Genomic DNA, 27,627 nt, shown 5'->3' on the forward strand with positions numbered 1-27,627 from the left:
AAGAAACCACCTCTCCCCCTGCCCCCTCCATAAACTCCCTTCATCCACCGTAGAATATATGCATAAACTTGACGCACAATGACCCCTAACAATGCCAAAGCACAAATATCTCACACATACTACAAAAAATAAATGAATTATTGTAACAAATTTCTTAAATGACAACATTTTCTCCACTCGACTTATTTTATTTCCTCCTGGATACACTACAACAGTTTCAGCTTTGTAGCCTTTTTCAAATTACTTCCCTTATCAAATTAGTTACACTGCATGTTGACAACACCTACAGACAATCTACATAATACCTCCAGTTCGTGCAATCAAGTACCAGTACCACATAAATGTGTGGTTAAAGAATGAATATGATGTTTTTTTACATATAGTGTGACGAACAATGTTATTTATGTAAAGAATCGAGTAGATAATATAGACATAAAAACAAAACAAGGAGAGATACGCTCTTCAATTGATTAATCTTCACTTTTGTCTTCATAAGTTATAGCGGGCGGACGTATTACGAGTTCCGTCGAGTTAATACTGTTAAAAAATGTGTGTTCCAACCGTACATTAAAGATGGGTTATAGAAAGTTATTAGGAAAGCAAAGTTTATTCGTACGTGCATATTCTGTTCGTCATTTCGCCCGCGCCGAGAATTCTGCATCAAGAGGATCAAAGCAAACAAGAAGAATTTGCGTGAGCAGAGGAGGGGCGATCAGGAACCAGTATTTTCCTACCAAACCCCATGCACAATGGCAGTAACAAGAAAAAGAAGTACGTAAAGTTAAATGCTGAATATATGTATTGAATATTGAAGGTCTGCTGATATTAATGCCAGTTAAAGTTCACTCAGATAATGAGTACTTTCCAATTTCTTTCAATTATTCTTTCAAAATTTCTTTCTTGATTATTTAAGCAGTAATTTTTAATCATATTCCATTATACAGTATATTTTATGCACGCACCCTACTCTCACAGCCACTTTTCATTTATTTCTAAAGAACATTAAGTAATCATCTGAAAAATGCCACAAAGTCGAAAATTAAATACTGTAACCAGAAGGAAATTGAATAACAGTCAAACGGCGACAGCAGCATTACTCATATTTAGACAATTCAAACATACGTGATTCATGACAATTAGATAATCATTATTATCTAACTGTCATTTAAAACTCATCTAATTGTCATTTAAAACTAATCACTTAAAACTGAAGAAACTGCAAAAAGGTGGGAATTCAGGAGATGGGATTTGTATAAACTGACAGAACCAGAGGTTGTAGAGAGTTTCAGGGAGAACATTAATGAACGATTGACAGGAATGGGGGAAATAAATACAGTGAAGAAGAATGGGTAGCTTTGAGGGATGACATAGCGAAGGCAGCAGAAGATCAAGTAATTAACAGACAAAGGCTAGTAGAAATCCTTGCGTAATAGAAAAATATTGAATTTAATTGATGAAAGGAGAAAATATAAAAATGCAGTAAATGAAGCAGGCAAAAAGGAATACAAACGTCTCAAAAATGAGATCGACAGGAAGTGCAAAATGGCTAAGCAGGAATGGCTAGAGGACAAATGTAAGGATGTAGAGGCATATCTCACTAGGGGTAAGATAGATACTGAGACCTTTGGAGAAAAGATAGATACTGAGACCTTTGGAGAAAAGAGAACCACTTGTATGAATATCAAGAGCTCAGATGGAAACCCAGTTCTAAGCAAAGAAGGGAAAGGTGGAAGGAGTATATAGATTGTCTATACAAGTGTGATGTACTTGAGGACAATATTGCGGAAATAGAAGAGGATGTAGATGAAGATGAAATGGGAGATATGATACTGCGTGAAAAGTTAGACAGAGCACTGAAAGACCTGAGTCGAAACAAGGCCCCGGGAGTAGACAACATTCCATTAGAACTACTGACGGCCTTGGGAGAGCCAGTCATGACAAAACTCTACCATCTGGTGAGCAAGATGTATGAGACAGGCGAAATACCCTCAGACTTCAAGAAGAATATAATAATTCCAATCCCTTTAGATTCTGTAGAAATGTTGGAACTCGTGAGGCAATACTGACCCTACGACTTATCTTGGAAAATGGATTAAAGAAAGGGATATCTACGTTTCTAGCATTTGTAGACTTAGACAAAGCTTTTGACAATGTTGACTGGAATACTCTCTTTCAAAATTTGAAGGTGGCAGGGGTAAAATACAGGGAGCGAAAGGCTATTTACAATCTGTACAGAAACCAGATGGCAGTTATAAGAGTCGAGGTTCATGAAAGGGAAGTGGTTGGGGAGTGGGACAGGGTTGTAGCCTCTTCCCGATGTTATTCAATCTGTATACTGAGCAAGCAGTGAAGGAAACAAAAGAAAAATTCGGAGTAGGAATTAAAATCCATGGAGAAGAAATAAAATCATCGAGGTTTGCGAATGACATTGTAATTCTGTCAGAAACAGCGAAGGTCCTGGAAGGGCAGCTGAACGGGATGGACAGTGTCTCGAAAGGAGGATATAAGATGAACATCAAGATAAGCAAAACTAGGATAATAGAATCTAGTCGAATTAAATCGGGTGATGCTGAGGGTATTAGATTAGGAAATGAGGCGCTTAAAGTAGTAAATGAGTTTTGCTCTTTGGGGAGCAAAATAACTGATGATGGTCGAAGTAGAGAGGATATAAAATGTAGACTGCAATGGCAAGGAAAGCGTTTCTGAAGAAGAGAAATTTGTTAACATCGAGTATAGATTTAAGTGTCACGAAGTCGTTTCTGGAAGTATTTGTGTGGAGTGTGGCCATGTATGGAAGTGAAACGTGGACGATTAATAGTTTGAACAAGAAGAGAATAGAAGCTTTCGAAATGTGGTGCTATAGAAGAGTGCTGAAGATTAGATGGGTAGATCACATAACTAATGAGGAGGTATTGAATAGAATTGGGGAGAAGAGGAGCTTGTGGCATAACCTGACTAGAAGAAGGGTTCGGTTGGTAGGACATGTTCTGAGGCATCAAGGGATCACCAATTTAGCATTAGAGGGCAGCGTGGAGGGTAAAAACCGTAGAGGGAAACCAAGAGATGAATACACTAAGCAGATTCAGAAGGATGTAGGTTGCAGTAGGTACTGGTAGATGAGGAAGCTTGCACAGGATAGAGTAGCATGGAGAGCTGCATCAAACCAGTCTCTGGACTGAAGACCACAACAACAGATAATCATTGAGCAACAAAGTACACAGATATTTTAGTTTGAAGTATTAAATTCATTTATATACATATTAGATTTAACAAACACACGGTGGAGCTGCACAACAGAAAACACTATAAAGTAGAATACACCGATACTGATAACAAATGCAGTCGCCATGAAAGCACAGGAAAGAACAAACATATACATATCAATAGGAAGAATCAGCTGCAGCTGTACAACCTATCATTGTAACTGCAACAGAACTAAAATTTTGAATCGTTGTTTGGCTGTAATATTATGCAAAAATCCACTGAACATGAATTTTAACAAAATATAAAAATATTAAATAGACATAAAGGAGCAACAAGATGGTCTTAGACAGCTCATCCTCCTCCTTCAGCGCAAGGGGCCATAAATAAGAAGAAAGTTACGTTGTACTTTGTGACCAAATAAAAGGATAAAACGTGTGCGCGGCAGACTGGTTTCCTCACCAGGAGATGTCCGTCTTCCCGGAGACGGAAGTCGTCCGTGTTGCTCTGCAGACGGTGTGACCGCACGGTGCAGTTGGGCTTGCGGTTGCGTAGCAGGAAGTACGATCTACTCGCCTAAGGATCCTACAGACACAAGACATCTGCAGGTCAGTCATTCGGCAACAATACCATTTGACGCAAAGCTTATAACACTCCTTTCGCTAAATGCAAATTAATAAGCGTTATCAAAAATGTTCAGATGTGTGTGAATTCCTAAGGGACGAAACTGCTGAGGTCGTCGGTCCCTAGACTTACACACTACTTAAACTAACTTATACTAAGAACAACACACACACCCATGCCCGAGGGAGGACTCGAACCTCCGGCGGGAGAAGCAGCGCGGTCAGTGACATGGCGCCTCTAACCGCGCGGCCACTCCACGTGGCTAAGCGTTATCGCTTTTCGAGGATAAAGTCAACGTGAGCGTGTGTCTAAACAATTAAAGCAGTCGGACAGTAAAACTGTACACTGCCCGAAAAAAAACGCAGTGTCCTCGAGGACTATATTAAGTGGCACCAGGGAACAACACGAGGTGTGGCTATGACGCAACAGAACTAAACACTTCGTTTCGAAAACATACATATTTAGTTAATGCCACCCTCAATATATTCCACTCGTCTATCATTACAACGCTCCATGTGAATTTTCCATTGATAGAAAAAGTGCTGGAAGTTTTCCTCTGTGAGTCAAGGGACTGCAGTCTTGTTATTTTTAATGAAGATTTGACCTTGGTGGACAGATAAAAGACACATGGTGCTAAGATGGGTAGTCTAACAATGGGATGTTGTACTACGCCAGAAACCTCTCAACAGACATTGCTGTCTGATCTGGTGCATTGCCTTCTTGCTGAACCTCTGACTTGTTCTTCTACAATTCGCGTTTTTTTTTCTTTTATTCTCACAGAGTTGAGCAAGAACCTCAGGCTAGTAATTTTGATTAACGGTCTTACGTTCCGGAAGCAAGTGAACATGCACAGTTCCACGAATATTGCAAAAACAATGGTCGTCGCTTTAGTCTCGATTTTCTCATTCGAGCTTTTTTTCACTCTCCGTGAAGTTTGGCTCTTCCAGCGCATGGAATGGCGCTTAGTTTTGTGGATTATAAGTGAAAAAAGCCAAGATTCGTCATATGTTATCACTCTTTCCAAAAAGTTAGTATCGTTTTCAGTGGTGTACAAAGTATCAGTAGAAACGTTTTCACGAGATTCTTTTTGTTCAATAGTGAAAATTTTGGGCATCAATTTCGCACTCTTTTCCCATGTTAAATGGGTTATGTAAAATCTGCATTACGCATTATTTGTCAATTCCTACAGTTTCAGCATTCAATCGAGTAACAAACGACGGCCAGATCGAATCAGATTACCTATTTTTACGATCTTTTCGTCCGTTTTTGATGTTGAAGGGCGTCGCAGGCGTGAGTCATTTTCAACATCTTTTCGGTCGTAATGGAAACGCTTGAATCACTCACAAACTCGCGTACGTGATAAATAATCCTCCCCATACACTTCTTTTAGTAAAGGATAAGTTTCAGAAGCACTTTTTAGAGATGTCATGTGAAACTTCAAGATAATTCGTTGCTCTGTTATTACACTTCTCATTCAACCGGCAAACAAGAAGACAGCTCTCACACAAACGAAGATCCCGGCCAAACTGATTTGTCTACGGACACCAGAAGAGCCGCATCGTGCTGAGGAGGCTTCAATCTTCACAGCTATTGGTAGTGTACTTTGTGACAGCAACAGTCCCGTTATTTTATAGGCGCACTTCTCTGTGTATGCTGAGGGACTATAGTGTTAGTGATTCATTTGTAACAGCAATTGCCGGCCGGAGTGGCCGAGCGGTTCTAGGCGCTTCAGTCCGGAACCGTGCGACCGCTACGGTCGCAGGTTCGAATCCTGCTTCGGGCATGGATGTGTGTGATGTCCTTAGGTTAGTTAGGTTTAAGTAGTTCTAAGTTCTAGGCGACTGATGACCTCAGAAGTTAAGTCCCATAGTGCTCAGAGCCATTTGAACTTTTTTGTCACAGCAGGCGACGGTCAGATGGAGCTCAGGAGGCCTGCCTATGCACCATCTGTTTTGACTCTGCAGGCAGTTCCTGTGCTGAGTTTAGATGTGAGCAGTGTTTGCAACAATCATTCTACGGACAACCATGCCACACCAATGAGTATGTACTCCTCTTGAACAGCTTCAGCTTTCTGAATGGGGTCAAATAGTGTGGACCTGCGAGAAGCTGGACTGACATACCGACGAATTGTTCCACATGTTGGCCACAATGCATCGGTGGTACGTCGTTGCTTTTAACAGTGGCCTTTGGAACACTTGTAGACCAGATTCCAGATTTCCGCTTAGTGCCGACGTACACCATGTGATCAAAAGTATCTGGACACATGGCTGACAATGACTTACAAGTTCGTAGCGCCCTCCATCACTAATGCTGGAATTCAGTATGGTTTTGGCATACCCTTAGCCTTGATGACACCTTCCACTCTCGCAGGCATACGTTCAATCAGGTGCAGGAAGGTTTCTTGGGGAATGGCAGCCCATTCTTCACGGGGTGTTGCACTGAGGAGAGGTATCGATGTCAGTCGGCGAGGCCTGGCACGAAAGCGGCGTTTCAAAACATTCCAAAGGTGTTCTATAGAATTCAGGTCGGGATTCTGTGCAGGCCAGTCCATCACAGGGATGTTATTGTCGTGCAACCTCTCCGCCACAGGCCGTGCATTATACACAGGTGCTCGATAGTGTTGAAAGATGCAATCGTCATCCCCGAACTACTCTTCAACAGTGGGAACCAAGAAGTGCTTAAAACATCAACGTAGGCCTGTGCTGTGATAGTGCCATGCAAAACAACAAGGGGCGCAAACCCCCTCCATGAAAAATACGACCACACCGTAACACCACCGCCTCCGAATTTTACTGTTGGCACTACACGCACTGCCGCGCGGGATTAGCCGAGCGGTCTTAGGCGCTACAGTCATACACTGTGCGGCTAATCCCGGCGGAGGTTCGAGTCCTCCCTCGGGCATGGGTGTGTGTGTTTGTCCTTAGGATAATTTAGTAGTGTGTAAGCTTAGCAGTTAAGTCCCATAAGATTTCATAAACAGTTGAACAGTTGAAATACACGCACTTGCAGATGACGTTCACCCTGCCATCGGATCCCCACAATGTGTACCGTGATTCGTCACTCCACACAATGTTTCTCCACTGTTCAATCGTCCACTGTTTACGCTCCTTAGACCATGAGAGGCGTCGTTTGGCATTTACTGGCGTGATGTGTGGCTTATGAGCAGCCGCTCGACCATGAAATCCAAGTTTTCTCACCTCCCACCTAACTGTCATAGTATCTGCAGTCGATCCTGATGCAGTCTTGAGTTCCTGTGTGATGGTCTGGATAGATGTCTGCTTGTTACACATTACGACCGTCTTCAACTGTCAGTCAAGAGACGAGGTCGGCCTATACGCTTGTGTGCCGTACGTGTCCCTTTACGTTTCCACTTCACTATCACATCGGAAATAGTGGACATAGATGCCTTTAGGAGTGCGGAAATCTCGCGTACAGACGTATGACACAAGTAACACCCAATCACCTGACCACGTTCGAAGGCCGTGAGTTCCGCGGAGCTCCCCATTCTCCTCTCTCACGATGTCTAATGACTACTGAGGTCGCTGATATGGAGTACCTGGCAGTACGTGGCACATCACAATGCACCTAATATGAAAAACGTATGTTTTTGGGGGTGTCCAGATACTTTTGGTCACATTAGTGTACGTTAAGATTCACGCAATGAGCAGCGGTAGCCGTTCGAATGTCGTCCAGGGACGAAATCCGGACACATGTTGCGCCCGCTGTGTCATCGTGGACCATTGGTAAACGTCTTATTGCAGTAGGCTGTGCCTCTGGTCAGGCTACCACTGACACTATAACCACGTCCGCCTCGATTGCCGGCACGGTAGCTTAGCGTGTTTGGTCAGAGGGTTAGCTGCCCTCTGTAATAATAAAAAAAAAAAAACAGAGTTAACCGATCAACAACGAACTTAAACGGATGTCTTACGACGTCCGCCCCGAGCAAATGCAACGAACAAAAGCGAACAAAACGAGTGCTTGGGTAGCTCAGTTGGTAGAATACTTGCCCGCGAAAGGCAAAGTTTCCGAGTCTCGGTCCGGCACATACTTTTAATCTGCCAGGATCCGCTGCAGAGTGAAAATCTGATTCTGGGAACGTAATATATATTTAAAGATCCTACAGTGCCAAAAATTCTCTTTTGGCACGGTAGCTCAGCGTGTTCGGTCAGAGGGCTAGCTGCCCTCTGCAATAAAAAAAAACTGAGTTAATGGATCAACAACGAACTGAAACGGGTGTCTTTCGACGTCCGCCCAGAGCAGATACAACGAACGAAAACGAACAAAATGAGAATGCCGGCACGGTAGCTCAGCGTGTTGGGTCAGAGGGCTAGCTGCTCTCTGTAATAAAATAAATAAATAAAAAAACTGAGTTAATTAATCAAGGACGAACTTAAACGGGTGTCTCGCGACGTCCACCCCAAGCAAATGCAACGAACGAAAAAAACGAACAAAATGAGGTTCAAAAAAAGAAGAAAACGGTAGCTGAGTGGTCAGCGTGACGGATTGCCGTCCTACGGGCCCGGGTTCAATTCCCGGCTGTGTTGGGGATTTTCTCCTCTCAGGGACTGTGTGTTTTGTTGTCTTCATCATTATTTCAGCCCCACCCGGCGCGCAGGTCGCCCAATGTGGCGTCGAATTTAATAAGACCTGCACGAAGGCGGCAGGACCTGCCCCGTAAGGGACGTAACGGCCAATGGCGCCAAACACTCATTTCCATTTACTGCCAGGAATGGCTACTGTGTTGTCGTGAAAGGATTCACTGGAGAGCGGAATGGCGCTCGATTGCCTTCAGTGATGAGGTAAGATTTTTTCTGTATGCGAGTGATGAACGTACATGTGCATAGCGTAGACCTGGTGACCTACCTATTGCGCAGTGTATTCGCCCACGACACACAGCTCCCATTCTATGCTTCATACAGCTGGAGGCCACTACATTCCACACGCTATTATCCCTGTGCAACTACCATTGCTTCGACAGGAAGGTGATGTGCTTTTTCAGCAGGACAATGCACGTGCAAATACGGATCCCTCGACACAGCCTGCCCTTAGCAGTGTTCAACAACTAAACTGGCCAGCAACTCTAGATGTCTCGCCAATTAAACCCGTATGGGAAATTAGGACAGGAACGTACTCTTTCTCCGAGGTTTTCGAGCACTACTCCCGAATGCAGCAAAAGGAGCAAGATGATTGAGATAATTGAAACTTCCTCGCAGATTAAAACTATGTGCCGGACCGAGACTCGAACTCGGGACCGTTGTCTTTCGTGGACAAGTGCTTTACCATCTGTCTACCCAAACACGACTCACGCCTGTCCTCACAGCTTTACTTCTGCCAGTACCTCGTCTCCTACATTCCAAACTTTACAGAAGCTCTCCTGCGAACCTTGCAGAACTAGCAGTCCTGAAATAAAGGATATTTGGTCCCGGCGGAGGTTCGAGTCCTCCATCGGGCATGGGTGTGTGTGTTTGTCCTTAGGATAATTTAGCTTAAGTAGTGTGTAAGCTTAGGGACTGATGACCTTAGCAGTTAAGTCCCGTAAGATTTCACACACATTTGAACATTTTTAGAAAGGATATTGCGGAGACATTGCTTAGCCACAGCCTAGGTGATGTTTCCAGAATGAGATTTTCACTCTGCAGCGGGGTGTGCGCTGATATGAAACTTCCTGGCAGATTAAAACTGTGGCTAACCCATGTCTCCGCAATATCCTTTCTTTCAGGAGTGCTAGTTCTGCAAGGTTCGCAGGACAGCTTCTGTAAAGTCTGGAAGGTAGGAGACGAGGTACTGGCAGAAGTAAGGCTGTGAGGACGGGTGTTTGGGTAGCTCAGATGGTAGAGCACTTGCCCTCGAAAGGCAAAGGTCCCGAGTAGGAGTCTCCGTCCGGCACACAATTTTAATTTGCCAGGAAGTTTCATATCAGTGCACATTCCGCTGCAGAGTGGAAATATCATTATTGAGATAACTCATCGCAGGATACCATTCTGCAAGTTTTGTGATCGTTTGCACACGAGAACAGATGCCCGCGTTGCCGTCATACGGGGGTACACTGTGTTGATGCGACCATTTGAGCATCATTTACTGTGGCATGTGTGTTTTATTTGGTCTGAATTTGTTATCATGTACTCCTACAATGATGAACTACTTGTCACCTCACTCGTCAATAAAATGACGTTGTCCTTGAGGGTAATCTATTTTTGTCCGACAATGTATTAAAAAGAGAACATGAAGCTGTAATTGAGGTTCGTACCTATATTCATTACGCACTATGAATAGGATATAGGCCGGCCAGCGTGGCCGAGCGGTGCTAGGCGCTAAAGTCTGGCACCGCGCGACCGCTACGGTCGCAGGTTCGAATCCTGCCTCGGGCATGTATGTGTGTAATGTCCTTAGATTAGTTAGGTTTAAGTAGTTCTAAGTTCTAGGGGACTGACAGTGGTTAGCACACTGGACTCGCATTCGGGAGGACGACGGTTCAATCCCGCGTCCGGCCATTCTCATTCCTGTTTTCCGTGATTTCCCTAAATCGCTCCACGCAAATGCCAGGATCGTTCCTTTGAAAGGGCACGGCCGACTTCCTACCCCGTCCTTCACCAATCCGATGAGACCGATGACCTCGCAGTTTGGTCTCTTCCCCCAACAACCCCAACCCTCTAGGGGACTGATGACCCCAGATGTTGAGTCCCATAGTACTCAGAGCCGTATGAACCATTTGAACCGTCGCTTAACGACCTAGAATCGCGGCGTTCGTGTCCCCTTGTCAGCGCTAACAGACAAGCAATACTGCGTGAAATAGCCCGCAGGAAGATTTGTGGGACGTATCACGACCGTGTCCGTTAGGGCAGTGCAGCGAAATCTGGCGTTAAAGGGCTACGGCAGCAGACGACCCACGCGGATGCCTTTGCTAACAGCTCGTGGCCTTATGAGATGTCCCGATTTCAGTTGGTAAGAGCTGATTGTAGGTCCTCTGGTCCAGATGAATCGATAATTGAGTGGAAATAGTTTTGTTCGGCTGCTTGGAGGCCATTTGCAGCCATTCACGTATGGATGACACTGGGGCATATCACCAGGCCACAATTGTTCGCGATTGGCTTGAAGAACATGCTGAACCATTCGAACGATTTCACTACTGGCCATTAAAATTCCTACACGAATAAAAAATGCAGATGATAAACGGGTATTCATTGGACAAATGCCCGGGTTCCCGGGTTCGATTCCCTGCGGGGTCAGGGATTTTCTCTGCCTTGTGATGACTGGGTGTTGTGTGATGTCCTTAGGTTAGTTAGGTTTAAGTAGTTTTAAGTTCTAGGGGACTGATGACCATAGCTGTTAAGTCCCATAGTGCTCAGAGTCATTTGAACCATTTGAACCATTGGACAAATATATTATACTAGAACTGACATGTGATCACATTTTCACGCAGTTTGGGTGCATAGATCCTGAGAAATCAGTACCCAGAACAACCACCTCTGGCCGTAATAACGGCCTCGATACGCCTGGGCATTGCGTCAAACAGAGCTTGGACGGCGTGTACAGGTACAGCTGCCCATGCAGCTTCAACACGATACCACAGTTCATCAAGAGTGGTGACTGGCGTATTGTGACAAACCAGTTGCTCGGCCACCACTGACCAGACGTTTTCAATTGGTGAGAGATCTGGAGAATGTGCTGGCCAGGGCAGCAGTCCAACATTTTCTGCATCCAGAAAGGCCTGTACAGAACCTGCAAGATGCGGTCGTGCATTATCCTGCTGAAATGTAGGGTTTCGCAGGGATCAAATGAAGGGTAGAGCCACAGGTCGTAACACATCCGAAATGTAACGTCCACTATTCAAAGTGCCATGAGTGCGAACAAGAGGCGCCCCATCCCATCACGCCGGGTAATACGCCAGTACGGCGATAACGACTACACGCTTCCAATGTGCGTTCACCACGATGTCGCCAAACACGGATACTACCATCATGATTCTGTAAACAGAACCTGGACACATCCGAAAAAGTGACGTTTTGCCATTCGTGCACCCAGATTCGTCGGTGAGTACACCATCGCAGGCGCTCCTGTCAGTGATGCAGCGTCAAGGGTAACTGCAGCCATGGTCTCTGAGCTGATAGTCCATGCTGCTGCAAACGTCGTCGAACTGTTCGTGCAGATGGTTGTTGTCTTCCAAACGTTCCCATGTGTTGACTCAGGGATCGAGACGGGGCTGCACGATCCGTTACAGCCATGCGGATAAGATGACTGTCATCTGGACTGCTAGTGATACGAGGCCGTTGGGATCCAGCACGGCGTTCCGTATTACCCTCCTGAACCCACCGATTCCATACTCTGCTAACAGTCATTGGATCTCGACCAAGTCGAGCAGCAATGTCGCGATACGGTAAACCGCATTCGCGATAGGCTACAATCCGACCTCTGAAAAACTTATCATTTGCATATCACAGAATCTTCTTCCTGTCGGTTAAATTTCGCGTCTGTAGCACGTCATCTTCGTGGTGTAGCAATTTTAATGGCCAGTAGTGTATAAGCTCGATGAACTACTGAAGCAATGTTCTACATTTTTTGTTTTGAGTTTTTAATTTTGCTTTGTTTTGAAGAAATTGCATTTTCTAGATTTACATGATAAACCCGTATCGTTTTTTTTTTTTTACATTTTTTTACTAAATCGTCCTTATGTTCCATGGTACCAATTAACAATTTTTGAATAAGACTCGAATTAAATATTTACAGTTGCAATTTTGTTTTTTAAGTAACAGATGGGAGGCTAACTATGTAGAACAAAAATGTTCTGTATGTTATGCACCCTCTTATATATCCTCACTCAGTTTCTAGACAGTTCACCACTTCCAGCTGCTAGGGGAATCTGACAAGAAACTGATCGCCTAGCAAATAAAGCGATCGAAATTAGGTAACGCCCGATAGGTATGCAACACACCTAACGCACAGGCAATGCGGTTAAATCTTAACAGACCAAAGCTACAAGGAAAGCTACGGTAGTCTACGCTTACTTGTGATAGTCTACGGTAGTCAACGGTTGTTTTACGACTCCATCGCCATCCCTCGAGGGTGTGGCGTCACAAAAGGACTACCAGAGAGACTGACCATTGGCGCTGGCCGCCAGTGACCGGTACTGGGGTCGCGGTACTCTTCCTCTTCCGTGACGAAGACGCAGCCGCCGCCGCCGGTGAGGTCGTAGGCCTGGTGGTCCCTGCAACACTTGCGCACACATGGCGCCGGCCCTGTGCAGGCGCAGGCGAAGGCGACGAGCAGCAGCTCGCTGCCCACGCGCACGCCGTCCACACAGAAGGAGTGCGCCGGCAATAGCGCGTCCTCTGGGGACATGTCCGACACCAGCAACTCCAGGTGTACCTGCGCAATCATTCGATCATTCATTCAGAGTGCTGCGTGCACCCTATAAAGCGAGAAGGTGATATGGCACGAATCGAGTTTTTAAAGATGTAGAACGAGTAAATGTATTAGGTTGGTGGATATGTTCATAGTGTTTTTGTTTTGCATGTTGGTATTTCAGTTTATCTATCGATTGTCATTTTTTATTTGCAGTTCACTGTTGCTATTTGAATTGAATTTTCATATTGTTGTTGTTGTTGTTGTGGTCTTCAGTCCAGAGACTGGTTTGATGCAGCTCTCCATGCTACTCTATCCTGTGCAAGCTTCTACATCTACCAGTACCAACTGCAACCTACATCCTTCTGAATCTGTTTAGTGAATTCATCTCTTGGTCTCCCTCTACGGTTTTTATCCTCCACGCTGCCCTCCAATACTAAATTGGTGATCGCTTGATGCCTGAGAACATGTCCTACCAACCGATCCCTTCTTCTAGTCAAGTTGTGCCACAAACTGCTCTTCTCCCCAATTCTATTCAATATCTCCTCATTAGTTATGTGATCTACCCATCTAATCTTCAGCATTCTTATGTAGCACCACATTTCGAAAGCTTCTATTCTCTTCTTGTCCAAACTACATACCGTACATATTTCACTTCCATACATGGCTACACTCCATACAAATACTTTCAGAAACGACTTCCTGTCACTTAAATCTATACTCGATGTTAACAAATTTCTCTTCTTCAGAAACGCCTTCCTTGCCATTGCCAGTCTACATTTTATATCCTCTCTACTTCGGCCATTATCAGTTATTTTGCTCCCCAAATAGCAAAACTTCTTTACTACTTTAAGTGTCTCATTTCCTAATCTAATTCCCTCAGCATCACCTGACTTAATTCGACTACATTCGTTTTGCTTTTGTTGATGTTCATCTTAAATCCTCATTTCAAGACACTGTCCATTCCGTTCAGCTGCTCTTCCAGGTCCATTGCTGTCTCTGACAGAATTACAGTCTCATCGACAAACCTCAAAGTTTTAATTTCTTCTCCGTGGATTTTAATTCCTACTCCAAAATTTTCTTTGGTTCTCTTTACTGCTTGTTCAATATACAGATGGAATAACATCGGGGGTAGGCTACAACCCTGTCTCACTCCCTTCCCAACCACTGCTTCCGTTTCATGCCCCTCGACTCTTCTAACTGCCATCTGGTTTCTGTACAAATTGTAAATAGCGTTTCACTCCCTGTATTTTACCCCTGCCACGTTCAGAATTTGAAAGAGAGTATCCCAGTCAACATTGTCAAAAGCTTTCTCTAAGTTTAAGAATGCTAGAAACATAGGTTTGCCTTTCGTTAATCTATTTTCTAAGATAACTCGTAGGATCAGTATCGCTTCAAGTGTTCCAGCATTTCTACGGAATCAAAACTGATCTTCCCCGAGGTCGGCTTCTACCAGTTTTTCCATTCGTCTGTTTGGAATTCGTGTTAGTATTTTGCACCCGTGGCTTGTTAAACTGATAGTACGGTAATTTTCACATCTGTCAACCCCTGCTTTCTTTGGGATTGGAATGATTAATTATTAATTATTATATTATTCTTTATTATTATTATATTAATTATTATTAATTACTTTATTATATATTAAATTATTATTATACTATTATATTATATTATTAATTATTATATATATTTTCATATTGTCATTTTGTTATCTGGACATACTTAGTGGAGCTGTGGAAGCTAGAAGCTGGAGTGTCAAGCGGACAAATCGCAACATTTCCGACGTATTCTTCTGCTTAGTAGAGGGGTGACGGCAGCTGAGGCAACCAGAAACATTTGCGCCTTGTATGGGGATAATGCCGTTGGACAGCGCACGGCAGGAAAATGGTGTTCTCGTTTCAAGCAGGATCTTTTGTATATTAAAGACTCTCCACTTTCAGGAAGAAATTCGGGGTTTGATGAAGATCGTTTAAATACATTAATCCACAATGATCCGTGTCAGTGCACTCTTGAACTGGCAAATAGGATGAAATGTGATCATTCCCCAATCACGTGACATTTGGATGCAATGGGGAAGGTTCAAAAATCGGGTGTATGGTGTAAGACGTGTATATTTCTATTGTCTATTGTCAAACCACAATTTATGAAAGATGTTCATATTTTATTAATAGCATTACGAAGGAATAATTAATATTTGTCATGTTGGAAATAATTGTGATAGCAGGGAATGTCTGCACAAAAGAATTAAATTTTAAAAAGAGCGGGAGAGACCGCGTATGGATACATTTTAAGAAAAGAGCGGGAAAGACCGCGCATTGATACATTTTGTAATGGTAGCAGGGACTGTCTGCACCAGAAACCATTATTGGCGGGAGAGACCGCACTTTAGCGTTCGTAGGAAGTCAGTAGTAAGTGAGAAGTGAAGCGAGTCGGTAGCAGGTCTGAAGCGAGAGGTTGAGAGGAGCGGTGTGCCTGCCAGCCACCAGCTATGATTTACAAGAGATTATAAACGGATGTACAGAGACATCAGCTAATTATTATCATAAGAGGAACTAATATTATTGAATTATTTTTTTGAGAAACTCAAGACTACTGAAGGTACGTTTCCGCAATGCTAGTTGTAACATTATTGTAGAAAGTAAGTCCCATTCGAACGTTTGTAAAATTATTTCATTCAGAATATAATTAATTTTTACCAGCAATATTGCAATACTGATTATAATCCATCCCAAAAACCATCAACCTAAAGCTTTGCAAAATTTTATTGTTGTCAAGAAAAAGTTTAACTATAAATTACGTAACTTCAGTCAAATTAATTAAAGAGAAACGTCAGCTTTGCTATTAAAGAATAACGTCAGCTTTTGGTAATAAATACAGCCACTTATTATGACAGCCCACCAGCAGCTAGTAAAGTACAGTAAAACAGAGTAAGTATATTCATGTCGCAGTTCGATGTAACAGTCAGATGGCGATCCAGTAACAGTAAAAAAGGTAAGGAACTGTTTTGGGTTATTGGAGGTAACGACTGAGGGCCACGACGACGACACATTCTATGTTTCGTCGAAATAATCAGAAAATCACTGTTGATAAGCAGCATTTAAATTTGTATGCGAAGATTGAGAAAGAGAATTAATTTCAGCCGGCCGAAGTGGCCGGTTCTAGGCGCTGCAGTCTGGAACCGCGAGACCGCTACGGTCGCAGGTTCAAATCCTGCCTCGGGCATGGATGTGTGTGATGTCCTTAGGTTAGTTAGGTTTAACTAGTTCTAAGTTCTAGGGGACTAATGACCTCAGAAGTTGAGTCCCATAGTGCTCAGAGCCATTTTTTTTAATTAATTTCAAAGGGAAGATTTCATTTGTTATTATTAAGCAAGAGACAAAAATCTTAAGGGAAGGTTTCATAGGTTATTGTAGGAGGGAAGGTTTCGTAACAAAAGAGATATAGAGGAGACGGGAAGGTTTCAATGGGTACCGCATGACTGCATGCTCTAAATCCAAATCACAAAAATCAATGGGTGGCCAAATGTGCCCTTCTGCTTGCTCGTCATCAATTGGCTCGTGGACAGCACCGGCCATTACTGTCCTGCATCGTTATTGCTGACGAGGAGTGGTGTCTTTGTGCTAACATAACGAGAAGAAAGAAACTGTTATTCCAAACAAAGCAGCGACTCACCACAGAAAAGCCTGTGTGGTCCACGAAAGATAATGTTACGTATGTGGTGGAACAGCGACGGTGTGATGTGCTACGAATTGCTTCCCCGAGTTGTAACCATCACTGGTGACATTTATTGTCAACAATTCAGACGCCTGGCAGACGTAATCCAAGAACAACGACCAGAAAGACTACACGAAGTGACGCTTCTCCACGATAACGGCCGCCAGTGTTCTGCTGGGCTGACAAAAAACACTATACAGGAGTTGGGTTGGGAAGTCATTCCACATCCACCTTATTGCCCGCCTTCGTGTCCGAGGTCGTTGACGCGATGGCGCTCGACCCGGAGATAAGTCGGTTCGAACCCGGGTGGTGGAAAATTTTCACTGCCAGTATTTCGCCGGCAAGGGCAGCAGAGTGGGTGGCGTAGAGTTCCTGATCACCAAATTTTGCTCCATTGTCCTGGTTGAAATACCAAACCTCTCCGCAGCGTCACGTGAAGTGAGAGCACGTGGCACTGTCGACAGTGATCCGTCCGTGGGTTGCGGACCTTAAGCTTGGTGGACCCGTCCTACTACTCACGAGAGTGGGCTACGTGCCGGAACCAGATTTCACCGTCTCCCTTTCCTCGTCGTCATCGTGATTATCACCATGATCATCATCATCACCATCGTGTTCAGCATCATAGAGCACGCATATTACACTACACACACGCACATGTAGCAATACAAAAAGTTGTAATGAAACTTGTTACAAACAAACAAGTAAACAAAACTCCCTTATTCCCCTAATCTTGCACCCCCAGATATTCCTTTGTTCCGCTCTTTATCGAACAATATTCAAGGGACTTTCCATCCGGATGAAAAAGCGCTCCGAACATGGGACGACGAGTTCGTCGCCTCAAACATTCGTGATTTGTACAGTCATTGAGCCGAAAAGTTACTGCACCATTGGCAGACTGTTGTCAATAGTGAAGGAGAAATAATATTGATGATTAAAGTCTCTGTTACGTGTATCTGTTGTGTTTATTGCACTAAAGAGCCAAAGAAACTGGTTCACAGAATGAGGTTTTCACTCTGTAGCGAGGTGTGCGCTGATATGAAACTTCCGGGCAGATTAAAACTGTGTGCCGGACCGAGACTCGAACTCGGGACCTTTGCCTTTCGCGGGCAAGTGCTCTACCATCTGAGCTACGCAAGCATGACTCACGCCCCGTCCTGGGCCGCAAAAGGCAAAGGTCCCAAGTTCGAGTCTCGGTCCGGCACACAGTTTTAATCTGCCAGGAAGTTTCAAACTGTTTCTGTGGTGTCACAGCCAGACACCACACTTGCTAGGTGGTAGCCTTTTAAATCGGTCGCGGTCCATTAGTATACGTCGGACCCGCGTGTCGCCACTATCAGTGATTGCAGACCGAGCGCCGCCACACGGCAGGTCTAGAGAGACTTACTAGCACTCGCCCCAGTTGTACAGCTGACGTTGCTAGGAAAGGTTCACTGAGAGTTACGCTCTCATTTGCCGAGACGATAGTTAGCATAGCCTTCAGCTAAGTCAATTGCTACGACCTAAAAAGGCGCCATTTATCCTTTGCTATGTATCTAATGAAGCATGTACAGTAACAAGACCAATGTTCACCAGTTGTGGATTAAAGTTAAGTATTGCAGCAGCTACGTACTTTTCTTTATAGCATTCATTACGTATCCTGTTCCAGACCTCACGCCAGCCTGCGTGAGCTTAAGCGCGTGCCTTTCGGTTACCCGTCGCTGTGGACTGGCTGTCTTGTCAGTCCACAACAGTTTCACCTGCCTAATATCGTGTAAGGCCCCCGCGAGCACGCAGGGGTGCCGCAGTACGGCGTGGCATGAACTTGAATAATTTCTGAAGTAGTGCTGGAGGGAACTGACACCGTGAATCCTGCAGGGCTGTCCCTAAATCCGTAAGAGTACGAGGGGGTGGAGCATTCTTCCGAGCAACAGGTTGCAAGGCATCCCAGATATGCTCAATAATGTTCATGTCTGGGGCGTTGGGTGGACAGCGGAAGTGTTTAAACTCATAAGAGTGTTTCTGGACGTCGAATTGTACTGCTGGAATTGCCCAAATCCGACGCAATGCGCAATGGACATGAATGGATGCAAGTGATCGGACAGGATGCTTACATCGGTGCCACCTGTCAAGGGTCGTATCTAGACGTATCAGGAGTCACGTATTACTCTAACTCCACACGCCCCACATCATTACAGAGCCTCCACCGGCTTGAACAGTCCCCAGCTGATATGCAGGGTCTATGGATTCATGAGGTTGTCTTCAAACCCGTAACTTCCATCTGCTCGATACAATTTGAAAGGAGATCAAATGGTTCAAATGGCTCTGAGCACTATGGGACTTAACATCTGAGGTCATCAGTCCCCTAGAACTTAGAACTACTTAAACCTAACTAACCTAAGGACATCACACACATCAATGGCCGAGGCAGGATTCGAACCTGCGACCGTAGCGGTCGCGCGGTTCCAGACTGAAGCGCCTAGAACCACTCGGCCACAGCGGCCGGCAGTAGTCTACTCCATTTCAGGTGAGCCGGGCGGGGTAGGCGCCTTGTCACAGTCTGCGCGGCTCCCCCCGTCACAGGTTCGAGTCCTCCCTCGGGCATGGGTGTGTGTGTTGTCCTTAGCGTAAGTTAGTTTAAGCTGGATTAAGTAGTGCGTAGACTTAGGGACCGATGACCTCAGGAGTTTGGTCCCATAAGACCTTAACAAATCAGTAACAGTTTGCACTGTACGTGCTTGAGCACTGTCTTGCAAAATGATGATCATGTCCTGCAAAAAGTGTCATCACTTCTTTCTCTATGCTGTTCATTTTTGGAACACAACCTACGACCAGCTTAGAGACAGAATTGATGACACTTTCTGCAGGACCTGACCATCGTTTTGCAGGACAGTACTCAAGCACGTACAGTGCAAGCTGTTACTGATTTGTTTGGCTGATGGGACTGCTAAGTGCTTTACCACCTACTGCACTCCCCTGACATAAGCCCTCGTGAGTTCAACACGATTTGTAAACTGAAGGAAACACTTCACGGCATTCGCTTCAGAACTACCACGAATTCGTCGGGCAATAGACCGCGCCGCTCGAACTGTCAACACAACTGGCACTGCTAAGAGTATCCTACGACTTCCACATCGCTGGCAACGGGTTATACACAATGCTGGTGACTACTTCACAGGTCAGTAAAACTTTGAAACACATATCTATTTTGTACGAGCTGTAAATAAATACTTGGTACTATTAAAGTTCCAACCCTCGTATTTCTCTCAAACTGATGGGTGTTCCTTTAGCTTCTTCTTTTCACATCACTGATCCAAATGTATGCACACTATACGTACAGAGCTAGTTCACGATGTCTTTACACACAGCTTGAACACACAACAGCCCACAGTTCAGTCTTTCTAGCACAAGAGACAGCATTGTCCACAGGCCGAAAAAGTCTGTGATGGTGGAGTGTTGCAGATAAATGGATCGATCTCCGAGTCTCACCATGAGTGTCACGTCATCGTACAATGATGTTAGAGTAAAACCAGCACAGTAAATATCAGGAGATGGAGAACAATCAGATATCATTTGTTGGTTGATACAGTGTTCTGCACAACACAGTTCATCCATTTCCGATTCTGTAAACTGCACTTTAACACTTCTCGGTGCATTTTCAATCTCTTACATACGCCAGTTACTGTCCACTGATGCTTCTAACCCAATACTTAAGCGCACTGAACCACTGGCTGTTAAATATAAGTTGAAGTGAAAAAGAGTACAGCACTGGGAGCAATCAGCAGGTTCTCATACACCACATCAACACTCTTCCCTGCAGTAACACCAGAATGTTCTGCGATGGTGCGTATGTCAGAGACCAATACTGACCTGCACCTTGGAGTGGAGGACTCCCAGCACAGTTCTTCTGAGAACTGGGGACTTGTCTGAGTGTCTGCATTACACGAACGAAAAACTAATCTAATCTAATCTACACAGATCAATGAGTGGGATATATAATGGCAGCTCGTTGACCTGAACCAACGAGATAGCCAGGTGTGCTACAGGATCCCATGGTGGTGCTGCCACTGCTGGTCCTGACAAACCAGAGTTCACTGCAGGTCAAGACGAGTCGATGCTGGTCCAGATACACTGGATGTCACTGCCAGTCTGTACACACGAGAGGCCACTGAACAAAGAAGGAGAAAAAAAAGTAACAATAAGCATTCCCAGGCCAATGACATGGAGTTGAATAAAGAAAGGAAACTTGACAGAGATGAGGCTGAGGAGGAACTGCTGCATGAGGTAATAGTAGCAACCACATGTAATGAGTACTTATTTTTAGATTTCTTCTGTGATGGAGAGGCAGATGAGAATCTTGACTGCAGCTGTTGATGCTTCATGCTTCTCCTTCCTCTTCCAGAGACTGACTGCAACTGGGACTGGTGAACTACCGCATCCATCTTACATCCCTTACATCACGATCGCGTGACTGTAAGTTAATTAGCCAATCAATTTATTGACCTTAGCAAGATTTCTGGTCGATTCCCAGTCAGGCATTTCCCCTGGAAGGAGTTATTGCATGTGGCGGTATCCCTTAGGGGAAGGCTGGGGTATTTCCCACGATGAACCACAAAGAAAGTGTGCCAAGGGGGAAGGCAGCAGTGTTTTCTTGCAAAAAGCACACGAAGTGTGCCACAAAGAGAGGGTGGGGTATTTCCCAGAAAAGCAAGCAAAGTGTCCCAGAAAGGAAGGCAGCATGGTTTCTGGTCTACTGCCAGCTTCACGTGGCATGGTCGGTGTGTCACAAAGAAAGAAAGTACCACAGGGAGGAGGAAGGCTGTAGTATTTCCTGGACAACAGAAAGTTCCTAGCATAGCCCTGTGCTTGCCGCATCTTGGACACTGGCCACTGCCCCTAGCCCAGTGCTGGGCTCCTTCCAGCGACTACGACTCTGGTGGATGGAGTGTGGATGAGAAAGTTTTTCAGATATGCTTAGCAAGATCTGTGACAGTGTAATTATGTGATTCCTTTCTCTATTAGAATAAAACACGGTACTGCAATTGTTTTACATTGCCCAAATTGTTCAAACAGTATTCCGCATTATAACTGAACAATAACAATATTCCTATACTAGTGTTAATTTCGAGGTATATTGTGATTTTAGACATATATAAACAATATTCCACACATCATCTAAATTGTTTAAACGCCAGGATCAATTTCGAGGGGTATTGTGATTTCAGAAATAAATGAACAATATTCTTAAACAAACTATTTAAATTATGCCTTATACACACTATATTAGCCTACCATTGTATGTTCTTCCCAGTCCGATATCCCAACACAGGCTGAGCGAGTATTCCTGCCACTTCCAAGGGCGGGGGAACGGGGGGAGGGGCGTGAGGAGTAAGTGACATCACAGGAGTGAGGGGGATTTCTCAGAGGAGTGGTGGGCAAATGGACACGTGCTGGCCGGGGAAAATGCATCATGTCACCAGGGGTTAAGGGGCAATTAATTGATCAATTTAATTAATTTGCATAATTAATTTGACAAAACTCTACCATCTGGTGAGCAAGATGTATGAGACAGGCGAAATTCCCTCAGACTTCAAGAAGAATATAATAATTCCAATCCCAAAGAAAGCAGGTGTTGACAGATGTGAAAATTACCGAACTATCAGTTTAATAAGTCACAGCTGCAAAATACTAAAGCGAATTCTCTACAGACGAATTGAAAAACTGGTAGAAGACGACCTCAGGGAAGATCAGTTTGGATTCTGTAGAAATGTTGGAACAGGTGAGGCAATACTGACCTTACAACTTATCTTAGAAGAAAGATTAAGGAAAGGCTAACCTACGTTTCTAGTATTTGTAGACTTACATAAAGCTTTTGACAATGTTGACTGGAATACACTATTTCAAATTCAAAAGGTGGCAGGGGTAAAATACAGCGAGCGAAAGGCTATTTACAATTTGTACAGAAACCAGATGGCAGTTAGAAGAGTCGAGGGGCATGAAAGGGAAGCAGTGGTTGGGAAGGGAGTGAGACAGGGTTGTAGCCTCTCCCCGATGCAATTCAATCTGAATATTGAGCAAGCAGTAAAGGAAACAAAAGAAAAATTTGGAGTAGGTATTAAAATCCATGTAGAAGAAATAAAGACTTTGAGGTTCGCCGATGACATTGTAATTTTGTCAGAGACAGCAAAGAACTTGGAAGAGCAGTTGAACGGAATGGACAGTTTCTTGAAAGGACGATATTAAGATGAACATCAACAAAAGCGAAATGAGGATAATGTAATGTAGTCGAATTAGGTCAGGTGATGCTGAGGGTAATAGATTAGGAAATGAGACACTGAAAGTAGTAAAGGAGTTTTGCTATTTGGGGAGCAAAATAACTGATGACAGTCGAAGTAAAGAGGATATAAAATGTAGACTGGCAATGGCAAGGAAAGCGTTTGTGTAGAAGAGAAATTTGTTAACATCGAGTATTGATTTAAGTGTCAGGAAGTCGTTTTTCAAAGTATTTGTATGGAGTGTAGCTATGTATGGAAGTGAAACATGGACGATAAATAGTTTAGTCAAGAAGAGAATAGAATCTTTCGAAATGTTGTGCTACAGAAGAATGCTCAAGATTAGACGGGTAGATCACATAACTAATGAAGAGGTATTGAATAGAATTGGGGAGAAGAGGAGTTTGTGGCACAACTTGAGAAGAAGAAGGGACCGGTTGGTAGGACATGTTCTGAGGCATCAAGGGATCACAAATTTAGCATTGGACGGCAGCATGGAGGGTAATAACTCTAGAGGGAGACCAAGAGATGAATACACTAAGCAGATTCAGAAGGATGTAGGTTGCAGTAGGTACTGGGAGATGAAGAAGCTTGCACAGGATAGAGTAGCATGGAGAGCTGCATCGAACCAGTCTCAGGACTGAAGACCACAACGACAATAACAACAAATAATTAATTTGATATCAGAACTGCGCCAGAACCGACTTTGTCCCACTGCTTCTACTGATCCAGTCGTACATAATGTTTATGGTCCAGAATGTGAGTGCTAATGGGTGGCACAGCTTCTGACGTATCGCCTGGCCACCACAGTCACCATATCTCAATATTATTGAGCCTCTGTGGTATGCTTTGGAGAAAGGGTGCGTGACAGCTATCCCCCTCCCTTGTCGTTTCCTGAACGTGTCACTATTTTGCAGGAGACATGCTGTAAGATTGGCTTGAAATCCATACAGGAGCTGCATTTATACATTTGGAGACGACTGGGAAACGTGTTAAGTGCGGACACTGATAAAACTGACCAAAAATGTCAATTTTCGAGTTATTTTTTATTTGTTAGTACAACTCATGGACAATAAGTTCCCAAAGTTTCAATGTTAAAATTGCATCGGAAGTGTCTGAAAATTAATTAAATGTGTGACGCGGCCTCCGTGCCATGCCCACGTTTTGAAACAGCACTTCAATACCAGCTCAGTGAACAACGATTCTGTGTATTACTTTCAACCAAACATGTGCAGGATACATCTAGAAGGCCGTGATACATACTCTTTGGTTTTATAGATCATCTTTGGCCGATCCTGCACTTCTCAAAAAGTGTGTTCTTAGCGAAACCCAGTATCCAAATGAGTCTCTAAATTCACTCATATGGAAACGATGCCCTAAAAACACATTTGCATCTGCTACAGTTGTCAGAATTGGAACTTATGATGAAGTTCTTGTATTTAATGATGGGAACATCGGGACGATGAAGGTACTAGAAAGACTGGGCTTAAAGATAGGAATTTTCCTCAAGACATCCTGAGAAAAATAGATTTACAGCGCGTCTCTGCAGCTGAAAAGTCAGTTGTAAACCTGGTAAAGGAAAGAAGACAGACAACAAGAAACCAGAAGAGAAGCCTTGAAGGGAAAGACGACCCAGAGTACAAATGTGGTGCGTTCTGAAGAAGTGACATAAGGAAAAAAGTTAGGTTGAACTTTAAATTGCATTTCCTGAAAAGTTTGTTTCTTAATGTTTATGTAACTTTTCTCAGATTCTATAAATGTTAGAATTATGAAATTTTGTACACATATTTCTGTAAACCTAATAAACGTTGTCTCAAGAGCAAATTTTGAAATTCTGATTGCAAGCTGAGATATGGGGCAAAGTGCTTGGAATTTTGCATGAAGTTAAATGTGTACTTGTGGAATTATAATTAAAAAATTATGAAAATTCCAAAAACCTCATAAGAGGAGCTTACAACATATAAAGAGATGAAACAGAGAAATTTTTGTAGAAATCTTTTGAATACTTCCTGAGAAAAAGGAACATACACTATTTTTTGAAAATAAAACTTCAAATTTCATTTAAAAAAGTTGAACATGTATAATCAAAGGATTTTGTATGTAAATGTGTTACTTTCATGTAAAGCGTAGTACAAAATTTCATTGCCATTTCTCCAGAACTGTGGATGTGGTGCATTTTTAAAATAGTTTGTGTTTTTCATCAACGTTCCCCCTTAAATGCCAATGACTTTCTTGCACTGTATTAGCGTAGTAATATATTGTGTTTTTGGTGTTTCCATTTTTTGTCCGAACCCTGTACTAGCTCCTCCACTTTTTTAAATTCCCTATATCGAACTCCGTCTGTATAATTGTATTTTAAAATCAGTCTGCTGCTGCCACTTACTTTTTGATGTCCAATGTGCAAGCGGAACTCGTCCATGTCTTCTCCCGGCAAGTTGACCAGCTCAAGGCGCGACTCTTGGCCACAGGGTGCCGTCGTGTTGTACACTGCTCTCAAGCTGGATAGTGCCTGCGTCACAGCTTCCGTATCAGTCGGCGAGTGGTCTGCAACAATGCGCGGAAATATTCGGAATGATACATTTCTTAATTGGACATAGTCCTTATCTAACACACTTGCATTGGATAAAAATTAGCTATCCCGAATATGTAGCACCACACTGCACCTTACATACACAGGCAAGACGACACTAGACTGCACATACAACTCCCTCAGGAATTCAGACCAGCACGCAAACCAAGAGAGAACATTGAACAGTATTTCCAAGAGCAAAGCCACATGGACCCGTACCCATAATAAACATAACCAACATGTTAAATGACAGATATAGAAAGTGAACATCATGTAGCATAAGATGAAGCAGAGGTAACACAAGGTAACACATAACACAACCGTAGCTACAAACCTATATAATTATGTATGGCAACATTAGCGATAGAAATGCATGCAAAAACTACTACATGCAAATTTACAAACAAAGAAAATATTGAACAAAAATGAATAACTCGATGACCCCATTCCGAGATCTGCCTTCATGATGAGCCCCTCAGAACTGACAGTAATAACTATTATAATAATTACTTATGAAATGTAGTTCATGATAGTCTATAAACAGTCACTGACTTTTGTTGCCTGGCACTTAAAACAATACAATGCCATAAATAAACACTGTTCAGTATACATAACAGTAAATAACTATCCTTAATACACAGTCAAATTACATACAAAACTTTAATGGAAAATAAAAAGGCAAAGGCTCGATGAAATTCCGAGGCTTTCCCTACCGATCCTTAAGAACGGCGGGCAGCCATCTTATATATCCTTTCCTATCTTTCTTTTATCTTCTTCTAAATTAGTAACAATTTTACTTAACACACTCCATTTACTTTCACAAATCTGCACTTCATATTTTGCCTAATTTTCTTTGCACCTATTATTATTACTTTGATTTTCTTTGGTGTATATAATATTTGCTTGTAATATGAAACACTTATGTTATTATGTGATGAAAATGTAAAATGTGTTATCTGTTTGAAAATACTGGGTAACAAGTTCTTAAGTATGCAAGAAATGAAATGAAAAATTAAATGAAACACCTTCAGATCAACTTTTGCCCTCAGGTACTGCCAACCCGAGATCTACGATATTGCGGGCAAAAACTTGATGGTGTCCCCCCCCTCCCCTTCGTGCGTTTGAGGTAGGATGTCAAAAATTTTAAAAAAACTTGATTTTTCAAAAATACTTTCATTTTGTAGTGCACATCTTTCTGAAGATTTTGATATGTAAAACATATATGTTCGAGGAAATCTAAAACATCTCATTTGGTCATAAGTGTGCCAAAGAGCTGTGCCACACCTCTTCAGACAGCATTCTTCTATCACGTGTCACTGTATTTCACTCTGTGTAATTCAAACGTGTATATTTCGTAATGGAAGCCATCAAATCTACATTCCAGGCAGCGGAAATTTAAATGTCTTGTGGTGCCTCTCCTGCTCCCAGTCGGCCCGATTGACGTCCTACCCCCCTTAGAAAAACTCACAATTAATACTGGGGGAGGGGGGGATTATCTGAAACCAGGAGAATAATAACTCTTCAGAAAATTTGCACTCTTTATTGCCTATTAGTTAATAACTTTATCTTTTGTGTAGCACAAAATTAAATATAGGTAACATAAAAAGACTCAATACAAGAGACAAGCGAGACAGCACACATTTCTTCAACCTTAGGTCCCAGCATTTTGTTCTCTCTAATCTTGCTATAGCTTTACACGCCACGGGTGTTGGGACAACCTGTGTTCTGCCCCACTTTCCATTGTTCCCAGACGTATCCACGTTGGCGGTGACGACGTCATCCAATATGGCGGAGTGTAGACTTGGCAACAGTGCATGACGTCATCCAAGATGATGGCCATGATGTCATTCAAGATGGCTTTTGGTGGTAAGTTTGAATTTTGGTGGGAGAAAGGTCAGTTGGGCTACCTCCACTAACTTAATCCACTCTCCC

The 27,627-nt window shown here is 43.3% G+C and overlaps 1 protein-coding gene across 1 annotated transcript in view; it reads right to left on the bottom strand.

Moving 5' to 3' along the window:
- Positions 1-12,858: 12,858 nt before the first annotated feature.
- The window catches only part of LOC124545884, a 118,858-nt gene continuing 104,089 nt past the window's right edge, over positions 12,859-27,627 (bottom strand). The window contains exons 3-5 of the mRNA XM_047124845.1: positions 25,510-25,670; positions 13,088-13,188; positions 12,859-13,027 (exon numbers count right to left, since the gene is read on the bottom strand). Coding sequence (XP_046980801.1) covers positions 12,859-13,027; positions 13,088-13,188; positions 25,510-25,670 — 431 coding nt within the window. The remainder of the gene's footprint in view (positions 13,028-13,087; positions 13,189-25,509; positions 25,671-27,627) is intronic.

This window comes from Schistocerca americana, chromosome 8 (genome assembly GCF_021461395.2).
Source record: "Schistocerca americana isolate TAMUIC-IGC-003095 chromosome 8, iqSchAmer2.1, whole genome shotgun sequence".
NCBI classification, from domain to species: domain Eukaryota; kingdom Metazoa; phylum Arthropoda; class Insecta; order Orthoptera; family Acrididae; genus Schistocerca; species Schistocerca americana.